The sequence below is a fragment of the Rana temporaria genome, chromosome 2 (assembly GCF_905171775.1).
Source record: "Rana temporaria chromosome 2, aRanTem1.1, whole genome shotgun sequence".
NCBI lineage: Eukaryota > Metazoa > Chordata > Amphibia > Anura > Ranidae > Rana > Rana temporaria.
Window position 1 is genome coordinate 537043075 of NC_053490.1, and position 26379 is coordinate 537069453.

Below are 26379 nucleotides of genomic sequence, written 5' to 3' on the forward strand. Positions count from 1 at the left end.
CCCCACCCATTGGCGCCATTGGCTGGAACGGTGCCCCCACCCATTGGCTGGAACGGTGCCCCCACCCGTTGGCGCCGTTGGCTGGAACGGTGCCCCCACCCGTTGGCGCCGTTGGCTGGAACGGTGCCCCCACCCGTTGGCGCCGTTGGCTGGAACGGTGCCCCCACCCGTTGGCGCCGTTGGCTGGAACGGTGCCCCCACCCGTTGGCGCCGTTGGCTGGAACGGTGCCCCCACCCGTTGGTGCCATTGGCCTGAACAGTGCCCCCACCCATTGGTGCCATTGGCTGGAACAGTGCCCCCACCCATTGGTGCCATTGGCTGGAACAGTGCCCCCACCCATTGGTGCCATTGGCTGAAATAGTGCCTCGTGTTTGGTATTCATGAGAAGACTAGTGCTCCATTTTTATTGTCCATGGAAGGAATTGGGCCCCACTGTTTGTGTCGGTGCAAAGAATGGGCCTCATCATTGTTGCAAGGGGCCATAGTTTGGAGACAGCCCATTGCACACAGCTGTTGTGTCAAAGGTAGCAGAGAGGTCCAGGAGAAGTAGTACAAAATGGTGTCCTCCCCACTGACACCAACAATGGAGCTTTATTCCTCCCACTGACATCAAAGATGGAGCACTATTTCTCCCACTTCCAACGATTGGGCACTATTCGACCCACCGATACCAGTGGAGGGGCGCTATTCGACCCACCGATACCAGTGGAGGGGCGCTATTCGACCCACCGATACCAGTGGAGGGGCACTATTCGACCCACCGATACCAGTGGAGGGGCACTATTCGACCCACCGATACCAGTGGAGGGGCACTATTCGACCCACCGATAGCAGTGGAGGGGCACTATTCGACCCACCGATAGCAGTGGAGGGGCACTATTCGACCCACCGATAGCAGTGGAGGGGCACTATTCGACCCACCGATAGCAGTTTAGGGGCACTATTCGACCCACCGATAGCAGTTTAGGGGCACTATTCGACCCACCGATAGCAGTGGAGGGGCACTATTCGACCCACCGATAGCAGTGGAGGGGCACTATTCGACCCACCGATAGCAGTGGAGGGGCACTATTCGACCCACCGATAGCAGTGGAGGGGCACTATTCTAACCACCGATAGCAGTGGAGGGGCACTATTCTAACCACCGATAGCAGTGGAGGGGCACTATTCTAACCACCGATAGCAGTGGAGGGGCACTATTCTAACCACCGATAGCAGTGGAGGGGCACTATTCTAACCACCGATAGCAGTGGAGGGGCACTATTCTAACCACCGATAGCAGTGGAGGGGCACTATTTCACCCACCGACACCAATGGTGGGACACTATTTCACCCACCGACACCAATGGTGGGACACTATTCCTCCCACTTTTACTAATGGTGGGACACTATTCCTCCCACTGACACCAATGATGGGGCACTATTCCTCCCACTGACACCAATGTTGGGGCACTATCGCTTCCCCTAATACCACAGATAGGACATTGTTTACTCCCACTGATGCCAGGACATTTCCTAGCCATGGTTCAGCCCCCCTAAAGACTGAAGGACTGTAATCTGTCCCTTTGTTTAGAAAGTTTGGAGACCCCTGATCTAGATGATTGAGTTAGATGGAAAATATGTAGGCAGCTCCTGCCATGGTGCACACAAGGAAGGTGGTGTAGATTGTTACTACTGGTATTCTTCCTGTGTGGTCCACATTGGACGTCATGATTGAGCTGTGAACTCCATATTAATGGTTTTTGGAATCGGAGTTTAGGTAAGTTCATATACAGTGCCTTGATAAAGTATTCATACCCCTTGACATTTTCCACATTTTGTCATGTTACAACCAGAAATGTAAATCTATTTTATGTGAGAGACCAACACAAAGTGTCATAATTGTGAAGTGGAAAGAAAATAATAAATTATATAAATATGTGAAAAGTGGGGGGGGGGGGCATTTGTATGGCGCCCCCCGGAGTCAATACTTTGTAGGACCCCCTTTCTCTACAAGTCTTTTTGGGGGTGTCTCTACCAGCTTTGCACATCTAGAGAGGGACATTTCTCCCCATTCTTCTTCTCTGTAAAATATCTCAAGCTCTGTCAGATTGGATGGAGAGCGTCTGTGATCAGCAATTTTCAAGTCTTGCCACAGATTCTCAATGGGATTTAGGTCTGGACTGTGACTAGGCCATTCTGACACATGAATAGGCTTTGATCTAAACCATTCCATTGTAGCTCTGGCTGTACTTTAGGGTCGTTGTCCTGCTGGAAGGTGAACCTTCGCCCAGTCTCTAGTCTTTTGCAGGTTTTATTCTAAGATTGTCCTGTATTTGTCTCCATCCATCTTCCCATCAACTCTGACGAGCTTCCCTGTCCCTGCTGAAGAAAAGCATCCCAACCACATGATGCTGCCACCACCATGTTTCACGAGGGGATGGTGTGTTCAGGGGAATGTGCGGTGTTAGTTTCCCCCACACATAGCGTTTTGCTTTTCGGCCAAAAAGTTTAATTTTGGTGTCATGTGACCAGAGCACCTTCTTGCACATGTTTGCTGTGTCCCCTCCCCCACATGGCTTCTCACAAACTGCAAACAGGACTTCTTATGTCTTTCTTTCTCCAATGTCTTTCTTCTTGTCACTCTTCCATAAAGGGCAGATGTGTGGAGAGACCACTAATAGTTGTCCTGTGGACAGATTCTCCCCCCTGAGCTGTGGATCTCTGCAGCTCCTCCAGAGTTACCATGGGCCTCTTGGCTGCTTCTCTGATGAATGCTCTCCTTGCCCGGCCCGGTCAGTTTAGGTGGACGGCCATGTCTTGGTAGGTTTGCAGTTGTGCCATACTCTTTCCATTTTCCGATGATGGATTGAACAGAAGCTCTGTGAGATCTTCAAAGCTTGGGAGATTTTTTTATAACCCAACCCTGCTTTATACTTCTCCACAGCTTTATCCCTGACCTGTCTGGTGTGTTCCTCGGCCTTCATGATGCTGTTTGTTCACTAAGGTTCTCTAACAAACCCCTGAGGGCTTCACTGAACAGCTGTATTTATACTGAGATTAAATTGCACACAGGTGGACTCTATTTACTAATTAGGTGACTTCTGAAGGCAATTGGTTCCTCTAGATTTTAGTTAAGGGTATCGGAGTAAAGGGGGCTGAATACAAATGCCCCCCACATTTTTTACGGATTTATTTGTAAAAAAAAATGAAAACCATTTATCATTTTCCTTCCACTTCACAATTATGTGCCACGTTGTGTTGGTCTATCACATAAAATCCCAATAAAATACATTTATGTCTTTGGTTGTAACATGAGAAAATGTGGAGAATTTCAAGGGGTATGAATTCTTTTTCAAAGCACTGTAGGTGTAATGTTGTCAGTGGTCCACAAACTTATAGCCATGTTAGTCTATAAAGCAGGGGTCTCCAACTGGCTGTTGCCGAACTACAAGTCCCATCATGCCTCTGCCTGTGGGGAGTCATGCTTGTAACTATTAGCCTTGCAATTCCCTTATGGGACTTGTAGTTTTGCAACAGCTGGGGGGCCGCCAGTTTGAGTCCCCCCCCCCCGCTATAAAGCCTCATTCACATGGGGGATACGACGGCATACATCCTGTGCAGCCAGTCCTATTCATATCCATTGGGACACAGCGACTGCACAATGCACAGCCACTGCTGCCAATTTGACAGCCGCTGCAAACGCGCACTGTGCTTGCATTCATGGCTGTGTACCCGGCGCGGCTGTCAGATTGGGAGCAGCCGCTGTGTCCCAGTTCACATGAATGGGAATACCTGCATTGAGATGCACACACCCCCCCTGTGCATCCCCGAGCGGGAAAGCGCGGCCCTGGTACAGGTGAATGCTTGGTACGTCCGTATGAAAGTGGCCTTACTGTGAAGAATCCATTATGGAGAAGATCGGAGGTATAATGTTGTCACTGATGCGCCCCCCCCCCCCCCCCAAATGGACACTCTGTAGGGAGCATAGGTCAGCGAATACAGTGGGAACCTCTGATTGCGAGTAACGCGGTTAATGAGCGTTTCACAATACGAGTGCTGTTTTTAAAAAAAATACCTCGGTAGGCGAGTGTTGTCTCACAAAATGAGTAGGATTTCAGGCCAAAGCGGTGAGGTGGTGGGCGCCGTTCGAGAATGCTCGGAAAGACACGTAAATACTCAGTTCCCGAGCCTCTTCCAAGGTTTGCCGAGGTCAGCCGAGCTATCCTCGGGCCTTTCCGAGGTTATCCGGCGTTCCCCCCACCTCTGGCCGCATGCGGTATTGCATGCCATTAAAGTCTATGCAGAACAAATTCTTTTAGTTTCCATTGACTTCAATGGGGAAACTCGAGCTGAACGTCGCCATTCATAGATTTAGGGAAAGGCCCGAGGACAGCACGGCTTATCTCGGGAGCGAAGTCTTTCCAAGGTCAGCCGAGGTGTCCTCTGGCTTTTTCGTCTGTTCCCGAGGCTCTCCGGCGCCACCCCCCTCCACTGACTTGGGCAACATGCGGTATTGCATGCTATTGAAGTCAATGCAGAACGAATTATCTTTGTTTCCATTGACTTCTATGGGGAAACTCGCTTTGATATGCGAGTGCTTTGGATTACGAACATTCTCCTGGAATGGATTATACTTGTAATCCGAGGTTCCACTGTACATGAGATGTGCTCTGTGCTAAGAGGCTTCCTGTTCATTCACAAACTGAAGCATAGTAAACACAGTTTGTTGATTGGTTGTAGGCATGTGCACTTCCGAAAAAGTTTTTATTTTTTTTTCTCGTTTCGTTCGTTATTTTTTTTAGTTTCTCGGATCATTCGTTCTGATCGGCATGCGTAATTTTCGATAATTCGTAACTTCGGATGCATTCGTACTCGTTGCGTTACATTTTTTTTAGATGCGGCATTCGTTTTTTGTTTTCCGGATAAATTCGTATTGGTTACCTTCACTAACAACTATATTTGAAAGGAAATTCCAATACCTATAATTATTATAGTTTTTATTTTTATTATTAATAAAAGTAATAAAAAAAACTGTAATAACGGTTAATAATTTAATTATAATCGAAAATAAGGAAAATAAAATTATCCAAATGTTTTTAGTTCTTTTTGATTTCCGTATTTATTTATTTTTGTATTTTTTAGATTTTCGTTCTTTCTGATTTTCGGATTCTCATTCTTTTAGAAAATTTGTTTAAAAAAAAATTGGTCAGAAGAATCTGAATCAACGAATATGCAGAATTTTGATGAAAAAAACAAATTCAGAAAGGAAATAAATTGCACATGTCTAATTGATTTGAGTGTTCATTTAGAAAAAGACGTGGCCGGTGTTGTGATGAGAAAGGTCCCCCGTCGAATAACGCCTGCCCTGTACTGCGCAGGCGCAGCGCTTGCGCAGTATGGAGCCGCCAAAAGGCACCAAACGTGAACGGCTGTACACGACGCCTGCGCACAGCAGACGACTTTGTGCCACTCTCTTCCGCACGCTCCCGATGCTCGCGCAACTGCAAAGGGGTTCAATGAATAATACACCCGCCCCTTGTAGAGTTCAATGAATAATACACCGCCCCTTGTAGAGTTCAATGAATAATACACCCGCCCCTTGTAGAGTTTAATGAATAAGACACCCGCCCCTTGTAGAGTTCAATGAATACCCCCGCCCCTTGTAGAGTACAATGAATAATACACCCGCCCCTTGTAGAGTTCAATGAATAATACTCCTGCCCCTTGTAGAGTTCAATGAATAATACACCCGCCCCTTGTAGAGTTCAATGAATAATACACCCGCCCCTTGTAGAGTTCAATGAATAATACACCCGCCCCTTGTAGAGTTCAATGAATAAGACACCCGCCCCTTGCAGAGTTCAATGAATAATACACCCGCCCCTTGTAGAGTTCAATGAATACACCGCCCCTTGTAGAGTTCAATGAATAATACACCCGCCCCTTGTAGAGTTCAATGAATAATACACCCGCCCCTTGTAGAGTTCAATGAATAATACACCCGCCCCTTGTAGAGTTCAATGAATACACCCGCCCCTTGTAGAGTTCAATGAATAATATACACGCCCCTTGCAGAGTTCAATGAATAATACACCCGCCCCTTGTAGAGTTCAATGAATAATACTCCTGCCCCTTGTAGAGTTCAATGAATAATATACACGCCCATTGTAGAGTTCAATGAATAATACACCCGCCCCTTGCAGAGTTCAATGAATAATACACCCGCCCCTTGCAGAGTTCAATGAATAATACACCCGCCCCTTGCAGAGTTCAATGAGTAAGACACCCGCCCCTTGCAGAGTTCAATGAATAAGACACCCGCCCCTTGCAGAGTTCAATGAATAATACACCCGCCCCTTGCAGAGTTCAATGAATAATACACCCGCCCCTTGCAGAGTTCAATGAATAATACACCCGCCCCTTGCAGAGTTCAATGAATAATACACCCGCCCCTTGTAGAGTTCAATGAATAATACACCCGCCCCTTGTAGAGTTCAATGAATACACCCGCCCCTTGTAGAGTTCAATGAATAATACACCCGCCCCTTGTAGAGTTCAATGAATAATACACCCGCCCCTTGTAGAGTTCAATGAATAATACACCCGCCCCTTGTAGAGTTCAATGAATAATGCACCCGCCCCTTGTAGAGTTCAATGAATAATACACCCGCCTCTTGCAGAGTTCAATGAATAATACACCCGCCCCTTGTAGAGTTCAATGAATAATACACCCGCCCCTTGCAGAGTTCAATGAATAAGACACCCGCCCCTTGCAGAGTTCAATGAAGACTACAACCGCCCCTTGCAAAGTTGCACGAGCATCGGGAGCGTGCGGCACAACGTCGTCTTCATTGCACAGGCGCCGTGTACAGCTGTTCACGTTTCAGAGAATTTTGGCAGCTCCGTTGCATTCCGTAGTGCGCAGTACAGGGCGGGCATTATTAGACGGGGTTACCTTACTCTTCAGAACCCCGGTAAATGACATATCGATCAGCCCCTTCCCAAACTCTCCACACTGAAACATCTCTGCAGCAGCCGAGAGGGGAGGAGGGAAGCCAGCAGCACTGCAATGGGGGCACAACATGGGCGGAAGCCCGAGCAGTAGGAGGAATGGGCACAGCACAGAGTGATTGGCGTGTGCCCAGGCACGCCTATGGTAGGGAGTATAGGGACATGCGTTCTAGAGAGGGGGAAAAAACTAAACAAAACTGAAGATCAGCTGCCTGCAGAGGTAAGTCCTAGAAGTCTGTCCCAAGGTCAGGGACAGCAGTAGAGAAGGACCAACCCCCCTATAGAAATCCATTGTGTTGGAGTTGCACTGTAATGCTCATGTTTTTCACCAGCTGCAGTCTCTTTTCACTCATTTCATCCACCCTGCGACAGGGGCTTGGCAGCCTTCACACTTAGATCCGTTTTCTCTTTTCTTTTTTTTATCTTTAAAGGGTTGTGTATTTTTGCAGGTCTTCAGGGCTCGTACGCCACCAGAGGCGATTGCGCTGTGCAGCCGGCTACTGGAATATACCCCCACCGCCCGCCTCACCCCCTTGGATGCCTGCGCACACTCCTTCTTCGATGAGCTCCGGGACCCCAACCCCAAGCTTCCCAATGGCCGTGATTTTCCTGCACTCTTCAACTTTACCACTCAAGGTAATGCCGTCTTCTCCGGAGCAGGGGAGCGGGCCTTGACATCGCATGTAGAGTCAGGAACCATTGGCTGCCAAAAAAAAAGGGGGTCACATGATATCACACTGGCAACTGTCACTGCCTTGGTGTTCTGGGGTCTCATGGGATACCCCCCCCCCCATTGTTCCCCAATTCATCAGTTCGATTCGGTAATCGGTACTGGTTAGTATGTTTGTGAAAATCAGAAGGTGGATAAATTATAATGTAATGGGATCTTTTTCTTTTATATGTTAAAATCCAACTCCACCATTTAAAATAATTGAAGGGGTTGTAAAGGTACAATTTTTTTTTCCCTAAATATCTTCCTTTCCCTTAGTGCAGTCCTCCTTCACTTACCTCATTCTTCCATTTTTGCTTTTAAATGTCCTTATTTCTTCTGAGAAATCCTCACTTCCTGTTCTTCTGTCTGTAACTCCACACAGTAATGCGAGGCTTTCTCCCTGGTGTGGAGTGTCGTGCTCGCCCCCCCCCTCCCTTGGACTAACAGGAGAGTCAGGACGCCCACTAACACACAGCTCCTTTCTCTATCTGCAACGTAGAGAGCGTCCTGACTCTCCTGTTAGTCCAAGGGAGGTGGCGAGCACGACACTCCACACCAGGGAGAAAGCCTCGCATTACTGTGTGGAGTTACAGACAGAAGAACAGGAAGTGAGGATTTCTCAGAAGAAATAAGGACATTTAGAAACAAAATGGAAGGATGAGGTAAGTGAAGGAGGACGGCACTAAGGGAAAGGAAGATATTTAGGGGGGAAAAAATTCCTTTACAAACCCTTTAACCCCTCGTGGCTTTTCGCCTTACAGCGGAGTTCCGCCGAAAAAAAGGTCAGAGGCTACAAATCCTGCAGCTGCTGACTTTTAATATGGATACTTACCTGTCCAGGGCGCCCGCGATGCCGCCTCCCAAAGCCGATCTGTCTCTCGGGTGGAGTCGCCGCCATCTTCGGTAAGGGAATCGGAAAAGTGAAGCCTTGCGGCTTCACAGCCTGGTTCCCTACTGTGCATGCGCGAGTTGCGCTGCGTGATCCCGCTGGTCCCTGCTATCTTCTGGGGAGGAGCCGGACATGGCTTCGATCGTTGCGGATACTGCAGTGATCTATGCCCAGAAGTGGGAGCAAATACCTGGATTACACAGGTATCTGCTCCCACTTCCCTCCTGAAAGGCGCCAAATTTGACACCGGAGGGGGGGAGGAATCCGAAAAGCGGAAGTTCTATTTTTGGGTGGAACGCCGCTTTAAGGTGAGAAACCTCCTGTCATGCAGCGGCCTCACTTTTACTTGCCTGAACCCAGTCTTTCCAGCGATAGGGACGAGCACACCTGCTCCACCCGGTGTCTCGGGTCCTGATTGGATAGATTGATAGTAGGGCAGTCATTGGCTTCCGCTGCTGTCAATCAAATACAATGATGCAGGGGCGGAGCCGAGTTCTGCTTTCCGTGTCAATAGATGCAGCAGCAGAACATGAGAGTGCGCCCGCACGGGTGTCCCAAGGGAGAGCGGCTCTCCAACGGGGCACTCAAGAGAGGAGGAGCCAGGAGCACCGATGAGGGACCCTAGAAAAGGAGGATCAGGTCCACTCTGTGCAAAACCAGTCAATCAAATACAATGATGCGGGGGCGGAGCCAAGTCGTGCTGTCTGTATCAATAGATGCAGCAGCAGGACACAGGGGGGCGCAACTGCACGGGTGCCCCGAGGGAGAGCAGCTCTTCAACCGAGCACTTGAGAAGAGGAGGAGCCAGAAGCGCAGCTGAGGGACCCCAGAAGAGGAGGATCGGGGTCACTCTGGAAAACCAACTGCACAGAGGAGGTTAGTATGGCATGTATGTTATAAAAAAAAATTATACTTTATTTATACTTTAAATAGAAATGAAGCCAGGGGGTGTAAAAAAAGAAAACGTTGCCGCAACCCTGGAGATGCATTGTTCTGTGATCCAGCACTACTTTTCTTTGGTTTAAATGGCAGTCGGCATCATCCCCCCCCCCCCCCCTTTTGAACCCTGGCTGTCGTAGAACTGCATTCTGGGAGTGTGACGACATACCAGCCTAGATTCACAGCCCCCCCCCCAGTTTACAGTACTGTAAAAAAGTATTTGACCCTCCCCCTTCGTGTTTTTATTTTCATATTTGTCACACTGAAATGATTCAGAACAAATGTTAATATTACACAGAGATAACCCAAGGAAATACAAAATGCAGTTTTTAAATGATTTCATTTATGAAGGGGAAAAATGCTGTCCAAACCTGCCTGGCCCTATGTGAAAAAGTAATCCCCCCCCCCCCCCCCTAAACCTAATAACTGGAAAACTTTCTGTTAACCACTTCAGCCCCAGAAGGTTTCACCCCTCCTTAATGACCAGGTCAGTTTTAGCGATACAGCACTGTTACTTTAACTGACAATTGCGCGGTCGTGCGACGTGGCTCGCAAACAAAATTGGCGTCCTTTTTCCCCCACAAATAGAGCTTTCTTTTGGTGGTATTTGATCACCTCTGCGGTTTTTATTTTTTAACGCGATTAACAAAAAAAGAGCGAAAATTTGGAAAAAAAATAAAAACAATATTTTTTACTTTCTGCTATAAAACATTTCCAATAAGAAAATGTAAAAAAAAAATCTTATTTCTTCATCAATTTGGCCAATTTGTATTCTGCAACATATTTCTGATAAAAAAAACGCATATATTGATTGATTTGCGCAAACGTTTTAATGTCTACAAACTATGGGATAATTTTTATGCCATTTTTTTATTTCTATTTTTACTAATAATGGCGGCGATCATAGTTTTTTTTTTTGGCGAGACTGCGACAAATCGGACACTTTAAGTGACACAATTTGGGTGATACAGTGATCACTGCTAAAAATAAAACTGTACTAATGACACTGGCAGGAAAGGGGGGGGGGGGGGTTACCATCAGGGGGCGATCAAAGGGTTAAGTGTGCTCCTAGGGCAGTGATGGCGAACCTTGGCACCCCAGATGTTTTGGAACTACATTTCCCATGATGCTCAGCTACTCTGCAGAGTGCATGAGCATCATGGGAAATGTAGTTCCAAAACATCTGGGGTGCCGAGGTTCACCATCACTGTCCTAGGGAATGCTTTGTAACTGGGGGAGGGGGGGGGTGAACTGACTGGAGGAAGAGGAGAGACATCTGTGTTCCTGATTAGCAGGAATCGCAGATCTCTCTCTTCCTCTGTCACAGAGCGACGACCTGCTTTGTTTACATAGGGGCAGACCATCGTTCTGCCTCTCCTACGGACATTCCCGGGTGGTTGGCTGCCACAGGACCCGCTGATTGGCTCCCGATGTGTCCAATCACAGCGGGAGCAGGTATCCGGCGGTGCACACCCCAGACCCAGCAAGAGGAAACCAAGTACAGGTAAGTTGTTTATTCCCACCACCCTGCCTCAGTATATGTACGGTGGGCATTCCTGAAGTGGTTAAAAAAACATGAATTAACTGGTTGTGCCACCCTTGCCGGCAACAACTGCAGTCGAGCATTTACAACGACTGGCAATGAGTCTTTCACATCACTGTGGAGGAAATTTTGGCTCAATCTTTTTTGCAGAATTGTTTTAATTCCGTCCCATTAGAGGGTTTTCCAGCTTGAACGGCCTGTTTAAGGTCATGCCACAGCATCTCAGTCAGATTTAGGTCTGGACTTTGACTAGGCCACGCCGAAACCTTCATTTTGTTTTCTTTGTGAGCCATTCAGAGGTGGATTTGCTTGTGTGTTTTGTAGGGTTGTCCCGGTGCCACTTTTTTAAGACCGAGTACCGATACTTTTTTTTTCAAGTACTCGCCGATACCGAATACCGATACTTTTTTTGTGACAGCGGCACATGTCAGTATTTTTTTTTATTTTTTTTTTTATCTTTAACAATTTGTTTTTAATTTTTTACAATTTTTTTATTTATAATGCTTTCTTTTTTTAAGGGAGGGGGGTCCGTGTCGGTGTGTGTTTTATTATTTTATTTTTTTCTACAATTTTTTTTATTCTTTTGTTTTTTTATTCTTTATTTTATTTATTTTTTCAGCCCTGCTGGGGGCTTTGGTGAGATATCGGGAGTCTTAACAGGCCTCTGACATCTCCCCTTTGAGACAGGGAAAGGGACTAAGGACACATGTTCCCCAGTCCCTTTCTCGGCAGCATCAGCTGCGCTGAAAATGAAAGAAGAGAAGACAGCCGCTTCTCTTCATTCATAAACTGAAACATTGTAAACACAGGTTACGATGTTTCAGTTATGTAAATGGGCAGAGTCACTGATCACTGACTCTGTCCATTCGAAGCAGTTAGGAGACGGATTTACCGGCTCCTACCCCGCTCTCCATCCTGACATTTCCAGGGAGTGGAGGAGGAGCACGGAAGGGGAGAGAAACACGGTGGGATACACGGCGAGAGAGAGAAACACGGGGGGGCACGGAGAGAGAAACACGGAGAGAGAGAGAAACACGGGGGGCACGGAGAGAGAGAGAGAAACACGGGGGGGCACGGAGAGAGAGAAACACGGGGGGGCACGGAGAGAGAGAGAAACACGGGGGGGCACGGAGAGAGAGAAACACGGGGGGGCACGGAGAGAGAGAGAAACACGGGGGGGCACGGAGAGAGAGAGAAACACGGGGGGGCACGGAGAGAGAGAGAAAAACACGGGGGGCACGGAGAGAGAGAGAGAGAAACACGGGGGGCACGGAGAGAGAGAGAGAGAAACACGGGGGGCACGGAGAGAGAGAGAGAGAAACACGGGGGGCACGAAGAGAGAGAGAAACACGGGGGGCACGGAGAGGGAGAGAAACACGGGGGGCACGGAGAGGGAGAGAAACACGGGGGGCACGGAGAGGGAGAGAGACACGGGGGGCACGGAGAGGGAGAGAAACACGGGGGGCAAGGAGAGGGAGAGAAACACGGGGGGCACGGAGAGGGAGAGAAACACGGGGGGGCACGGAGAGGGAGAGAAACGGGGGGCACGGAGAGGGAGAGAAACACGGCGGGGACACGGGGAGAGAGAGAGAGAAACACGGCGGGGGACACGGAGAGAGAGATAGAAACACGGTGGGGGACACAGAGAGAGAGAGAAACACGGCGGGGGACACAGAGAGAGAGAGAAACACGGCGGGGGACACGGAGAGAGAGAGAGAAACACGGGGGGCACGGAGAGAGAGAGAGAGAAACACGGGGGGCACGGAGAGAGAGAGAAACACGGGGGACACGGAGAGAGAGAGAGAAACACGGGGGGCACGGAGAGAGAGAGAAACACGTGGGCACGGAGAGAGAGAGAAACACGGGGGGCACGGAGAGAGAGGGAGAAACACGACGGAGAAACATGGCGGGGGACACGGAGAGAGAGAAACACGGCGGGGGACACGGAGAGAGAGAAACACGGCGGGGGACACGGGGAGAGAGAGAGAAACACGGCGGGGGACACGGGGAGAGAGAGAGAAACGCGGCGGGGGACACGGAGAGAGAAACGCGGCGGGGGACATGGAGAGAGAAAGACGGCGGGGGACACGGAGGGAGACAGACTGCAGCAAAACGGAGGGGGGCTGGAGGAGGACACGGGACAGTCAGCAGTGCTTGTAACTTCCCCACGCACTGATCACCGCCTACAAGTATCGGTAAAGCATCGGGAGCATTTGCCCGAGTACAAATGCTTGGTATCGGTACCGATGCCGATACTAGTATCGGTATCGGGACAACCCTAGTGTTTTGGATCATTGTCGTCCTGCATAACCCAAGTGTGCTTGAGGTCAGGAACTGATGGACGGACAATCTCCAGGATTTTCTGGTAAAGTGCAGAATTCATGGTTCAATCAATGATGGCAAGTCGTCCAGGCCAAGACCATCACACTACCACCACCATGTTTCACTGTTGGTATGATGTTCATTTTATGAAATGCTTCATTTTATTTTATGCTGTGTTAGTTTTTCGGCAGATGTAACAGGACGCACACCATCCAAAATGTTTAACTTTTGTCTCATCAGTCCACAGAATATTTGCCTAAAAGTCTTGGGCATAATCCAGATTTTTTTTGGGCAAATGTGAGACGAGCCTTTGTGTATTTTTTGGTCAGCAGTGGCTTTGGCCTTGGAGCTCTCCCATGGATGCCATTTTTGCCCCGTCTCTTTCTTATTGGTGAATCATAAACACTGACCTTACCCGGGGCAAGTGAGGCCTGCAGTTCTTTAGATGTTGTTCTGGGTTATTTTATGACCTCCTGGATGAGTCGTCGTCTTTGTGCTCTTTGAGTCATTTTGGCCGGCTGGCCACTGCTGGGAAGGTTCACCATTGTTCCAAGTTTTCTCCATTTGTGGATAATGGCGCTCACCGTGGTCCTGGAGTCCTACTTCCTTAGAAATGGCTTTGTAACCCTTTGCAGACGGATACGTGTCCACTGCTTTGTTTCTCATCTGTTCTTAAATTTCTTTAGATCGCAGCATGATGTGTTGCTTTTTGGGATTTGTAAGCGTGCTTCACTCTGCCAGGCAGCTTCTTTTTAAAGTAGTAAATGAAGTAACCCCTCCTAACCTTCTTTTTTTTCTTTTTTTTTTTTTTAATCAAAGGAAGCTGCCATCTTGGCCTCTGTTTAATCTTTAGCTGCCATGATTCCGCAGATGTGATCAGGTATGACACCAGCCATTGGATGGTTTGACAGTTTGGTTGAGAGCACAACCAATGTGACAGTTACATTCCCGGCAAATGTAACTTTTTTGAAACTCTTAGGGCTAGTCTACACTTGCTTCAAAACAAGGCTTCGGAAAGGCTTTGTTAAAGCTCTCTGAATGCCAAAGCTCCTGTCACTAAATGAAATGGATAGAAGAAGATCCTGGACTGCCGCACTCCTTAAAACGATGTCTTTATTGTACAAATGAAATCCAAGTAAGCATCACATGATGTGAAACATGTCAGCCACATTTTTCCTGTTGTTCACTTCATTTTGACTGCATTGCTTTGGTTGTTTTTTTGGATTTCATTTGTACAATAAAGACATCGTTTTAAGGAGTGCGGCAGTCCAGGATCTTCTTCTATCCAATGCACCTGTGCATAGCCAGCACCTTTTTGGTTTAGTGGGATGGAAGCAAAGCCAAGGGATCGGCAGTTTTTAGAGCGGTATCGTGTCTCACTAAATAAAATGGTTAGCTTACAGTCCTGTTTACACCTTGCCTTTGCTTGGTGCTTCAGTGGTGCTTCGGTAAGGCTTTTGGTGGTGCTTCGATGAGGCTTTTGGTGGTGCTTCGATGAGGCTTTTGGTGGTGCTTCGATGAGGCTTTTGGTGGTGCTTGGATGAGGCTTTTGGTGGTGCTTGGATGAGGCCTTTGGTGGTGCTTGGATGAGGCTTTTGGTGGTGCTTCGGTAAGGCTTTTGGTGGTGCTTCGGTAAGGCTTTTGGTGGACCTTCGGTAAGGCTTTTGGTGGACCTTCGGTAAGGCTTTTTGTGGACCTTCGGTAAGGCTTTTTGTGGACCTTCGGTAAGGCTTTTTATGGACCTTCGGTAAGGCTTTTGGTGGACCTTCGGTAAGGCTTTTTGTGGACCTTCGGTAGGGCTTTTTGTGGACCTTCTGTAAGGCTTTTTGTGGACCTTCTGTAAGGCTTTTTGTGGACCTTCGGTAAGGCTTTTTGTGGACCTTCGGTAAGGCTTTTTGTGGACCTTCGGTAAGGCTTTTTGTGGACCTTCGGTAAGGCTTTTTGTGGACCTTCGGTAAGGCTTTTTGTGGACCTTCGGTAAGGCTTTTGGTGGACCTTCGGTAAGGCTTTTGGTGGACCTTCGGTAAGGCTTTTGGTGGACCTTCGGTAAGGCTTTTGGTGGACCTTCGGTAAGGCTTTTGGTGGACCTTCGGTAAGGCTTTCGATGAGGCTTTTGGTGGTGCTTGGATGAGGCTTTTGTTGGGGCTTTTGTTGGGGCCGTCGGCGAGGCTTTTGTTGGGGCCGTCGGCGAGGCTTTTGTTGGGGCCGTCGGCGAGGCTTTTGTTGGGGCCGTCGGCGAGGCTTTTGTTGGGGCCGTCGGCGAGGCTTTTGTTGGGGCCGTCGGCGAGGCTTTTGTTGGGGCCGTCGGCGAGGCTTTTGTTGGGGCCGTCGGCGAGGCTTTTGTTGGGGCCGTCGGCGAGGCTTTTGTTGGGGCCGTCGGCGAGGCTTTTGTTGGGGCCGTCGGCGAGGCTTTTGTTGGGGCCGTCGGCGAGGCTTTTGTTGGGGCCGTCGGCGAGGCTTTTGTTGGGGCCGTCTGCGAGGCTTTTGTTGGGGCCGTCGGCGAGGCTTTTGTTGGGGCCGTCGGCGAGGCTTTTGTTGGGGCCGTCGGCGAGGCTTTTGTTGGGGCCGTCGGCGAGGCTTTTGTTGGGGCCGTCGGCGAGGCTTTTGTTGGGGCCGTCGGCGAGGCTTTTGTTGGGGCCGTCGGCGAGGCTTTTGTTGGGGCCGTCGGCGAGGCTTTTGTTGGGGCCGTCGGCGAGGCTTTTGTTGGGGCCGTCGGCGAGGCTTTTGTTGGGGCCGTCGGCGAGGCTTTTGTTGGGGCCGTCGGCGAGGCTTTTGGTGGGGCCGTCGGCGAGGCTTTTGTTGGGGCCGTCGGCGAGGCTTTTGGTGGGGCGTCGGCGAGGCTTTTGGTGGGGCCGTCGGCGAGGCTTTTGTTGGGGCCGTCGGCGAGGCTTTTGGTGGGGCGTCGGCGAGGCTTTTGGTGGGGCGTCGGCGAGGCTTTTGGTGGGGCCGTCGGCGAGGCTTTTGTTGGGGCCGTCGGCGAGGCTTTTGGTGGGGCCGTCGGCGAGGCTTTTGTTGGGGCCGTCGGCGAGGCTTTTGGTGGGGCGTCGGCGAGGCTTTTGGTGGGGCCGTCGGCGAGGCTTTTGTTGGGGCCGTCGGCGAGGCTTTTGTTGGGGCCGTCGGCGAGGCTTTTGGTGGGGCGTCGGCGAGGCTTTTGGTGGGGCCGTCGGCGAGGCTTTTGTTGGGGCCGTCGGCGAGGCTTTTGGTGGGGCGTCGGCGAGGCTTTTGGTGGGGCTTCAAGTGAGCATTGCCATAGACTTCTATAGAGGCTTTGAAGACGCTTTGAAGCACCACTAAAGCTACATGGTGTATAATTTTTGAAGCCAAAGCAAAGCATGGTGTAAACAGGACTGTAAGCTAACCATTTTATTTAGTGACAAGAGCTGTGACTGGCGTTCAGAGAGCTTTAACAAAGCATGACCGAAGCCTTGTTTTGAAGCAAGTGTTAATGTGTGTTGAAGCCGAAGCAAGTGTAAATGCGCTCCTAAATTGATTGTGTTTGCTTCTGCTTTTTAAGTGATTTCTTAATTCAACAGGTCTGGTAGTAATCAGGCCTAGGTGTGGCAAGTGAAATTTAACTCAACTTTCCAAAAAAATGTGTTTTAATTCCAGTTCATTCGTGATTTAGCAATAAGGGGGAAATTACTTTTTCACAAAGGGCCAGGCAGATTTCCCCCCCCCCCCCTTTTTTTTAATTTTAATAAATGAAATCTTCGTTTTATACTGCATTTTGTATTTACTGGGTTTATCTTTGTGTAGTAATAATATAACTTGTCTGATCTGAATTATTTACGGGTGACAAATATGCCCAAAAAAAAATAATCAGGAAGGGCGCAAATACTTTTTCACAGCACTGAAGTAATGATGGGTGAGGGCCAACGTCACCGGCAGTGGAGAAGAGGGAACCGCGGCGTCACTGGACAGAGCAAAACACTGCCGCCACAATGGTACAGTATTATGCATAAAGTGTTTTTGTCAAGAGGATCTCTCCATTTCCCTGAATGGCCAATGTCACCGAGTCTCTTTTTAAAGGATATGTAAAAGTTTGTGTGTGTTTTTTAAAAACGAACATCATACTTGCCTCCTGTGCAGTTGGTTTTGCATAGAGTGGCCCCCGATCCTCCTCTTCTGGGGTTCCTCAGTGGCGCTCCTGGCTCCTTCTCTTCTCGAGTGCCCCGTCGGAGAAGCGCTCCCTCTTGGGGCACCCGAGTGGGCACGCTCCCATGTGCTGCTGCGTCGTCCATTGACACAGACAGCAGGACTCGGCCCCACCCCCCGTCTCCCGCGTCATTGGATTTGATTGACGGCAGCGGGAGCCAATGGAAATCCGTTGGAATAAAAATGTTCTCACTGTCTTTTTTTTTTTTTTTTTTTTTTTTTTTTTATTATTTGCAGAACTGTCTAGCAACCCCTCGCTGTCATCTATACTCATCCCACCACACGCTCGAAACCAGGCCTCTGTGTCTACGCCCACGAACGCCACAGCGACATCAGGTGAGGACGCTCACGTGACTCGATTTTATCCCTCTGTATTTAAGTCTTTTGTTGCACAGCCAACAATGTGGCTTTTTTTTGTTTGTGAAAATGAGGGGTCTTCTCTAAGCTGATGCATTGGAGTTCACAGGAGACGCATGTTACAGTATCACAACTGTCTAATAGGGTATCACAACTGTCTAATAGGGTATCACAACTGTCTAATATGGTTCGACTGATTATTGGTGCAGCCGATATTCACTTTTTTGGAAGTATCGGTCACAAACGTACCCAATGTGACCGATTTATTGCTTCTGACAAGAAAACCGTGTTTTTTTTTTTTTTTTTCGACGGAATGTTGGCTTAAACTTGTGTTGCTTACACACGGTCGCACAAAATTACGATAGTCAAGAACGCGGGGGACATACAACACTACAAGGATCCGAAAAAAAATTAAGTTCAATGATTCCGAGCATGCATCGAATTGATTCAAAGCATGCGTGTTTTTTTTTTTGTGCGTCGGAATTGCACTTTTCTTGTCGGAAAAATTGAGAACCAGCTCTTAAATTTTTTTTTTTCGGAAAATTCCAACAGAAAAAGTCAGATGGGGCCTACACACGGTCGGAATTTCCGACCAAAGGCTCACATCGGACTTTTCTTGTCAGAATTTCCGACCGTTTGTACGCGGCTTTAACCACTTAAGACCCGGACCTTTAGGCAGGTAAAGGACCTGGACAGTTTTTGCGATTCGGCACTGCGTCGATTTGACTTGCAATTGCGCGGTCGTGCGGCGTGGCTCCCAAAAAAAATTGGCGTCCTTTTTTCCCCCACAAATAGAGCTTTCTTTTGGTGGTATTTGATCACCTCTGCGGTTTTTATTTTTTGCGCTATAAACAAAAATAGAGCGACAATTTTGGGGAAAATGCAATATTTTTTACTTTTTGCAATAATAAATATCCCCCAAAAATATATAAAAAAAATATTATTTTTTTCCTCAGTTTAGGCCGATACGTATTCTTCTACATATTTTTGGTAAAAAAAAAATCGCAATAAGCGTTTATCGGTTGGTTTGCGCAAAATTTATAGCGTTTACAAAAAAGGGGATTTTTTTATTGCGTTTTTATAAATTATTATTTTTTTTACTACTAATGGCGGCGATCAGCAATTTTTTTTTTTTTTTTTCGTGACTGCGACATTATGGTGGACACTTCGGACAATTTTGACACATTTTTGGAACCATTGTCCTTTTCACAGCAAAAAATGCATTTAAATTGCATTGTTTACTGTGAAAATGACAATTGCAGTTTGGGAGTTAACCACAAGGGGGCGCTGAAGGGGTTATGTGTGACCTCATTTGTGTTTCTAACTGTAGGGGGGGTGTGGCTGTAGGTGTGACGTCATTGATCGTGTTTCCATATAAAAGAGAACACACGATCGGTGACGGCGCCACAGTGAAGAACAGGGAAGCTGTGTTTACACACAGCTCTCCCCGTTCTTCAGCTCCGGGGACCGATCGCGGGACTCCAGCGGCGATCAGGTCCGCGGTTCCAGCTTCGGACCGGGGGGCGCGCCCTGCGACCCACGGCTGGGCACTTAAAGAGGACGTACAGGTACGTGCTTGTACCCAGCCGTGCCATTCTGCCGACGTAAATGTGCAGGAGGCGGTCCTAAAGTGGTTAAGGTGTGTGGGAGTGGTGTTGACAATGGTAGAGTGTGCTAAGGCGCCCCAGGAGCCGCACATCAAGTCAAATCCCCCCTGGGACACCCAAGCACTCTCTCTACCATTGTTTGGAGCATAGAGGAGCTCCTTTCCTGGCCAGCACTGGGCACAGGACTTCATTACCTATGCACCCTGAGCAGCTCACACACCTATCTTGGTTCGCAGTGGTGTAGACAAGGAAGAGCATTCTGGAGAACGAAAGAATCGTGAGGGTAAACCTGAAGCTGTTTGGATTTGTGAATGATCTTGAAAGGAATTTAAGAGAAAAGGCGCAACTTGGAAGAAGCCCCATTATTGTTTGTAGGTGGTCTTGGCTTGTAAGGCCATTCTGGAGAAAGGGAAAACCATATGAAAAGTCCTGGAGGTGCGAGTTTGTCGTGTTGGCCTGGAAGGAAATTCTAGAGAATTGAACAGCTTACCGTGTTTCCCCTGAAAATAAGACCTAGCGCTATTTTCCAGGAGGGCTGCAATATAAGCCCTCCCCTGAAAATAAGCCCTAGTTTAAAATGCTTGTAAAATCCTATAATCCTCTCTATTACAGTATTATATAATGTACAATGTGTGTGTTTATGTAATATATGTATTTATCAGCATATACCGCTCGCCGGCATATAGCGCGCACCCCAAGCTGAGAAGGGAAGTTTAGGGAAAAAAATTACATTTTGGATGTCTTGCCCGGCGTCCATCGGCTGCCGTGTCTGGCGTCCGTCTGCGGCCTTGCCCGGGGTCCGTCCAGCCTTGTCGGTGTCCGTCTGCTGTCTTGCCCGGCGTCCATCGGCGGCCTTGTCTGGCGTCCGTCTGCGGCTTTGCGCGGTGTCCTTTGAGCCTTGTGGGTGTCCGTCTACGGCTTTGGAGGTGTCCATCCGCACCTTGCCCGGGGTTGCGTTCCGTTGTGTGTTTGAATTTGGCGCGCTGTGCAGAGCCGGATTTCCTGCGCACTCTGCTTCTCTCGCGTGGCTGCTGGCGGAGCCGAGCGCGCAGTACACTCGGCTCAGCTCGGACAATGTCGGAGACAGCGGGGATCGGCGTATATCGCGCACCCACGATTTTCCCCTGATTTTAAGGGGGGAAAAAGTGTGCGGTATACGCCGATAAATACGGTATATTACAGAAACAAATACATTGAACATTATATACTACTGTAATAGAGAGGATTATAGGATTTTACAAGCATTTTAAACTAGGGCTTATTTTCGGGGGAAGGGCTTATATTGCAGCCCTCCTGGAAAATAACGCTAGGTCTTATTTTCGGGGAACCCCACAGTAAGCTGTTCCATTCTCTAGAATTTCCTTCCAGGCCACAGTTTACACTGGGAAATCCTATCAGGCAGGGAGAGAAGACAGCATATTACATGGTAAGACCTACTCCGAAAATAAGCCCTACTGTGTCTTTTTTTTTGTTGCCAAAATTTAATATAAGACCCGGGCTTATTTTCTGAGAAACACGCTAGAAGACTCAGAGAAGTGTGAAGGTTATGCTTTTCTGGAGAAAGAACACGAAAGCACTGGAGGTGTATGAGAGTAATATAGGCCTTTTGAGGGCATTTTTGAGAAAGTGAGAACCATAAGAGACAACCTAGAGCAAGGATATGCAATTAGTGGACCTCCAGCTGTTGCAGAACTGCAAGACTCTGAGCCACAAGCATGACACCCAGAGGCATGATGGGACTTGTAGTTTTGCAACAGCTGGAGGTCCGCTAATTGCAGATCCCTGACCTAGAGGTATGTGGGAGTTGTGTTGACCTGGAAGGGTTCTCCAGGAAAGGAGAACCATGAGAGAAGACCTGGAAGTGTGAGTAAAGTGGCGTTTGTGCTGGAAAGCCGTTATAGAGAAAGGGAACAGCATGGGAGAAGACCCGGAGGTGTGTAAATGGTGGTGTAAAGGTGGTAAGTGGTTTTGAAGGTTCTGCTTGGGTGACCAGAGACGAGATGCAAGGATGGAAAGATACAAAAGGGAAGCAATCACATTGCCACATCCGGAGGGAAAACAAGAAAAACACTGCTCAAAGAGTCACCATTGGGCCGGGCTTTTCGAAGGCGTACGTTGGCGTAGGTGGAAGTGGGCGTGACCCATGCAAATGAGGCGTGACCCCATGCAATTGATGGGCCGAGCGGCAGACGGATACGTATCACGAACGGCGCATGCGCCGTGACGTGGACGCGCATCCCCCTGCGCCTGCTCACAACCACGTCGGAACAACTGCCTAAACTACGCCGGATCACTGCGTACGGTGTGAACGTAACCTACGCCCAGCCAGACACACGTCCAACGTAAAACACGCCGGCTTGTGTTCCCTGGTGCAGACCTTGGCGTGTCTGCTCCCGGGTTGCACCTCCTTTATGGGGAATAACTTTACGCCGGACGTACAACTTACGCCCACCTCGCGTCGGGCGCACGCAGGTTCGTGAATTGCCGTATTTCCCTCATTTGCATGTTTGAATGGCTAATCAATGGGAGCGGCACCATGCGCCCGGCGTAAATGTGCGTCCACCCTACGCCGGCGTAAGCAAGCTACGTCGGCGGGGTGTAGCCTGGTTTTAGGCGCATATCTATTTGTGGGTGTGGCGCACAGATACGACGGCGCACATTTGCACTTACGTCAGCGTAACTTGTTATACGTCGGCGTAAGTGCTTTGTGAATCTGGGCCATAGATGAACCAGGGGGTACCTTCTAGTGGACTTGGCCTCATCTGTCAAGGTGCAAGGATGCATCAGGCGGCTGAATGATTTTTCATGTTCCAGTTGGTATTTATATCCTGTAGACGGGTTATAACGAGTGCATGCATTATACTTGTTGTTGTTCTGCCATCTCTCGGCCATCCTCCTCACCCTTCTTTTCATTCTCTTCCAGATTCAAATCCTGGGGATCGCGGGCCGACCAACAATGCAGCGTCAGCATCAGCCTCCAACTCCTCCTGAGCCAATAGCAAAGCATGTTCTGCGCACGGGGCGAGAAGGAAAACGGGCAAAGTAGCAAGAGGGTGGGGGGGGAACGAGAGAACGGGGTGGAGAGCGCACACACCACACCCCTATCCCTGGACTCTCCCGCTAGACACTGGCCACATCTATCAAGGAAAAAATATATATATATATACATAACTGTAAAGACACGCCATCCTGTCAATTTTAGTGGTTCAGTTTTTTTTTTATTATTATAATTATTATTGTTGTTGTTATTTAACCTTGTAAAATATCTATAAATACAGGTTTTTCTTTTCCTTTTTTTTTTTTTTTTTTAATCTCACTCCGTAGGAGTTTTCTGGGTGAGGGTGGAAGGGGCAGCAAAGCCGGTTCCCCTCTTTCCTAGACAGGTGCTGGCCATCGTAATTTTTTCCAGCGCCCCGGTCTACGCAATGAGAAGTCGCTGCCGCGCTTACACCTTTTTCGGAACCTTCCCCGTCAGTCGCCGCCCAGGGGTTTTTTTGTGGCTGGCGGGACTGCCCCCCCCCCCCCCCCCCCCCCCCCCCCCCCCCCCCCCTGGCACCATCTCCCTGAAATCCTATTTTTCGGAGTGCCTTATTGCGCAAGATTACGTGTATACCCTTCCACTGCGCAGTAACCCCCCGATGTCCATCACAGGCAATGCTGATCTGCCAACACAGAGAGCGTGTAGCGGTCTGGGGGGGTGCTTAGGGGCGGTTGGACAATTCTAGCGTTCGATAGCTTCCACCTGCCTGAAGAATTGCGTTTCTGTTCTACTTCAAGCCACATGGGGGTTGCTCTACCATTCAGAATAGCTTCAGAAATTTGCAAACCACCAGTGCTACAAGTCCCTGGCCTTCATTAGCAGCCCTTGACCGGGTGGGACCGGGGAGTGCTACAAGTCCCTGGCCTTCATTAGCAGCCCTTGACCGGGTGGGACCGGGGAGTGCTACAAGTCCCTGGCCTTCATTAGCAGCCCTTGACCGGGTGGGACCGGGGAGTGCTACAAGTCCCTGGCCTTCATTAGCAGCCCTTGACCGGGTGGGACCAGGGAGTACTACAAGTCCCTAGCCTTCATTAGCAGCCCTTGACCGGGTATATTTTAAGTGAGGGTTCTGTTAAAGGTTGTCCCAGGAAGAATTAAACTCTTGTTTCCCCCTTTTTCAGAGACAAGTCTTGTTGTTGATGGGGGTTCTACCCTTAGACACTTCTGTATCTGTGGACCCTTCACCCATTGGTGCCCGTTTGCTGAAAATTGCGCAGCAGCCCACGTTAATGAATTTTGTGGGGTGGTAATCGTATCACGAGAGGCAAAGGGTATAACCGTTGATTTAACCATGGAACAGACAACACTGACCTCACCCGCAATGGGGTGTCCACGGGGCATTACATCTGCGTCTCTAGGCCTGGCCAGCGCTGTGCGTTGCCCACTGCATCTGCTTCTGTTGTCTCCCTTGTATTAAAAATTTAGCTAGGAGACCACAGCCCTGTCATTTTAGGTGAATTGGGGGGGTAATCTGTCTAAGCCAGGGGTCTCAAACTAGCGGCCCCTCCTGCTGTTGGGAAACTACAAGCCCCACCATGCCTCTGCCCGAGGGAGTAATGCCTGCAACGGTCAGCCTTGCAATGCCTCCAGCAACAGCTGGAAGGCCGTCAGTTTGAGACCCCCTGCTCTAAGCTTTGCTGGATGCAGTGACGTTATTGGGATACAGGCAGAGTATGGCGGTATAGAGCGTCCTGTGTGATACATATGCTAGACATTTTGCGGTGTCCGTGTCCTGCAGTGTGCTAAGCTCTTCTATGCTTTCTTTCCTCCTTCTTTTGCTATCCTAGTAGAACCTTGTTTATTACTCCACATCTTTCTGAGGCCCCCTGTCCTTGAGTACTCTTTGATGGATCATTACTTCCACCTTTTATGGTTCATTTCTTCCACATTGGCTTCTGTTTGTGAATATACATGTGGAAGGTTACAAACGTCTAGGGGTAGGCCTTTCCTATCGAAAAGCTTCTGGTGAAGGAGCATAATGTGATACAGTAGGTACTAATCCACCTCTGAGAAATGCCAACACCTCTGCGCAGTGGCGTCGCTAGGGGGTGGCTACTGGGGCTAAAGCCCCGAATCTGGGGCCCATAGCCCCCAAGTCTCTAGGGCAGGGGTCGGCAACCCGTGGCTCTCGGGCCACACCCAGCCCGCCACCGCTGAATGCGTGTACCCTGCACACGGACATTTTCACCGCTATCCTCCTCATACAGATCTTTATATCTATATATATATATATATATATACATGTGTATGCCCGCCCAAGTGTATGACTTTTTTTACTTCACTCCTATGGGCTCTAGCCCCAGATCTTTGTAGACCTAGCAACACCCCTGGGCTCTGCATTGAACGTCTGATCGGGCTTTGATCTGCATTGGTCAGACCCGAAGGCCCTTGCAACACTTGTGGCAGACCCATGTTGTATATGTGAGCTGCTCAGGCTGCAAGGAAGTGTAGTCTTTTGAGTTTGGGTCGGGGAAGGAGCCCGCCAATGGTAGATAAGAGCTGAAGATCCTCGGGAGCTGCACATCATCAGAACAAGACCTGCTGTGTGTGAACAAGTGGCAGCCCCAGCCTGGCCAGGAGCCCCCCCCCCCCCCAATTTGTTTCACTCCGCCCACCGGAGCTCACTCATGGCGATGGAGCCCATGTGGAGCACACTTGTTTTACTTCATTTTCCAGGCTTGCATATTCTTGCAGGGTAACCAGGTGTCAAACACAGGCCCTCCAGGCCATTTCATGTGGCCCTCGCACCTCTCCTGCAGCTGCAGTAGAGCTCCAGCCCTCCTCTGGTCCTACTCCAGACCCTTACTTTCTGCTTTCAAGCAATGCGTCCATCTTCTTCCCAGCAGCAGCATAAGGAAAGGGGGGTGCGCTGTGATGTGAGGGAGAGTGGGGGACTTAACTTCTGATGGTGGGGTGGCTCTTGACATCTAATGTAAGGGAAGGGGATGTGCTGGACATCTAATCTTACAGATACAACTGGCCCTTTTGAGGGTAATCATAATACTGATGCGGCCCACGATGAAATTGAGTTTAACACCCTTTTTCGAACGTACCTTTTTTGGCTTTGAACCCACACCAAATGTTAGCGGTGCCGACCCAGGCTCCTGTCTGTCCAGGTCAAGTGACTCACACTTACCGTGTTTCCCCGTAAATAAGGCCTACCCCAAAAATAAGGCCTACCCTGAAAATAAGACCTACCCCGAAAATAAGACCTAGCGTTATTTTCCAGGAGGCCTGCAATATAAGCCCTACCCCGAAAATAAGCCCTAGTTTAAAATGCTTGTAAAATCCTATAATCCACTCTATTACAGGAGTATATAATGTACAATGTGCCTTTCTGTCATAAAATTGAGGGGAAGAGAGCGCCGGCGGGTCACAGAAGCGCAGAGCGGCGCTAAAAAGAAGGTATTTGGCACATTTGCATTACAGCAACACACACATTGTACATTATATACTCCTGTATTAGGTATTAGGTTGTAAAAAGCATTTTAACTGTGTTCACACTGTGGGATTTCTGTCAGGGAGGGAGAGAGAAGACGGCACATTACATGGTAAGACCTACCTTGAAAATAAGCCCTACTGTGTCTTTTTGTTGGCAAAATTAATATAAGACCCGGGCTTATTTTTGGGGAAATGCAGTTAGCGTGCAGGCTGGGAAAGAGCGTGTCTCGGCTCAGTGGCTACAAGCAATGAAAAAACAGGAACGCCCCAGGAGGGCATTCAGGACAATTCTGCTGTATCTACTAAGAAAAAAAACAGCCTCGGTTTCATCCAAGGGCGAAACACGTCGGGGCATCACCTAAACCAGTGGTTCTCATCCT

At 49.0% G+C, this 26379-nt stretch overlaps 1 protein-coding gene across 2 annotated transcripts in view; it reads left to right on the forward strand.

Moving 5' to 3' along the window:
• GSK3B (glycogen synthase kinase 3 beta) overlaps window positions 1-22813 on the forward strand; it is a 136477-nt gene extending 113664 nt beyond the window's left edge. Inside the window, exons 9-11 of one of the 2 annotated variants that reach the window (XM_040339206.1) lie at window positions 7426-7630; window positions 17792-17890; window positions 22442-22813. In XM_040339206.1, the coding sequence (XP_040195140.1) occupies window positions 7426-7630; window positions 17792-17890; window positions 22442-22509 (372 nt within the window). In that variant the 3' untranslated portion in view covers window positions 22510-22813. The remainder of the gene's footprint in view (window positions 1-7425; window positions 7631-17791; window positions 17891-22441) is intronic. The other variant, XM_040339207.1, reaches the window with a different exon arrangement.
• Window positions 22814-26379: the final 3566 nt, after the last annotated feature.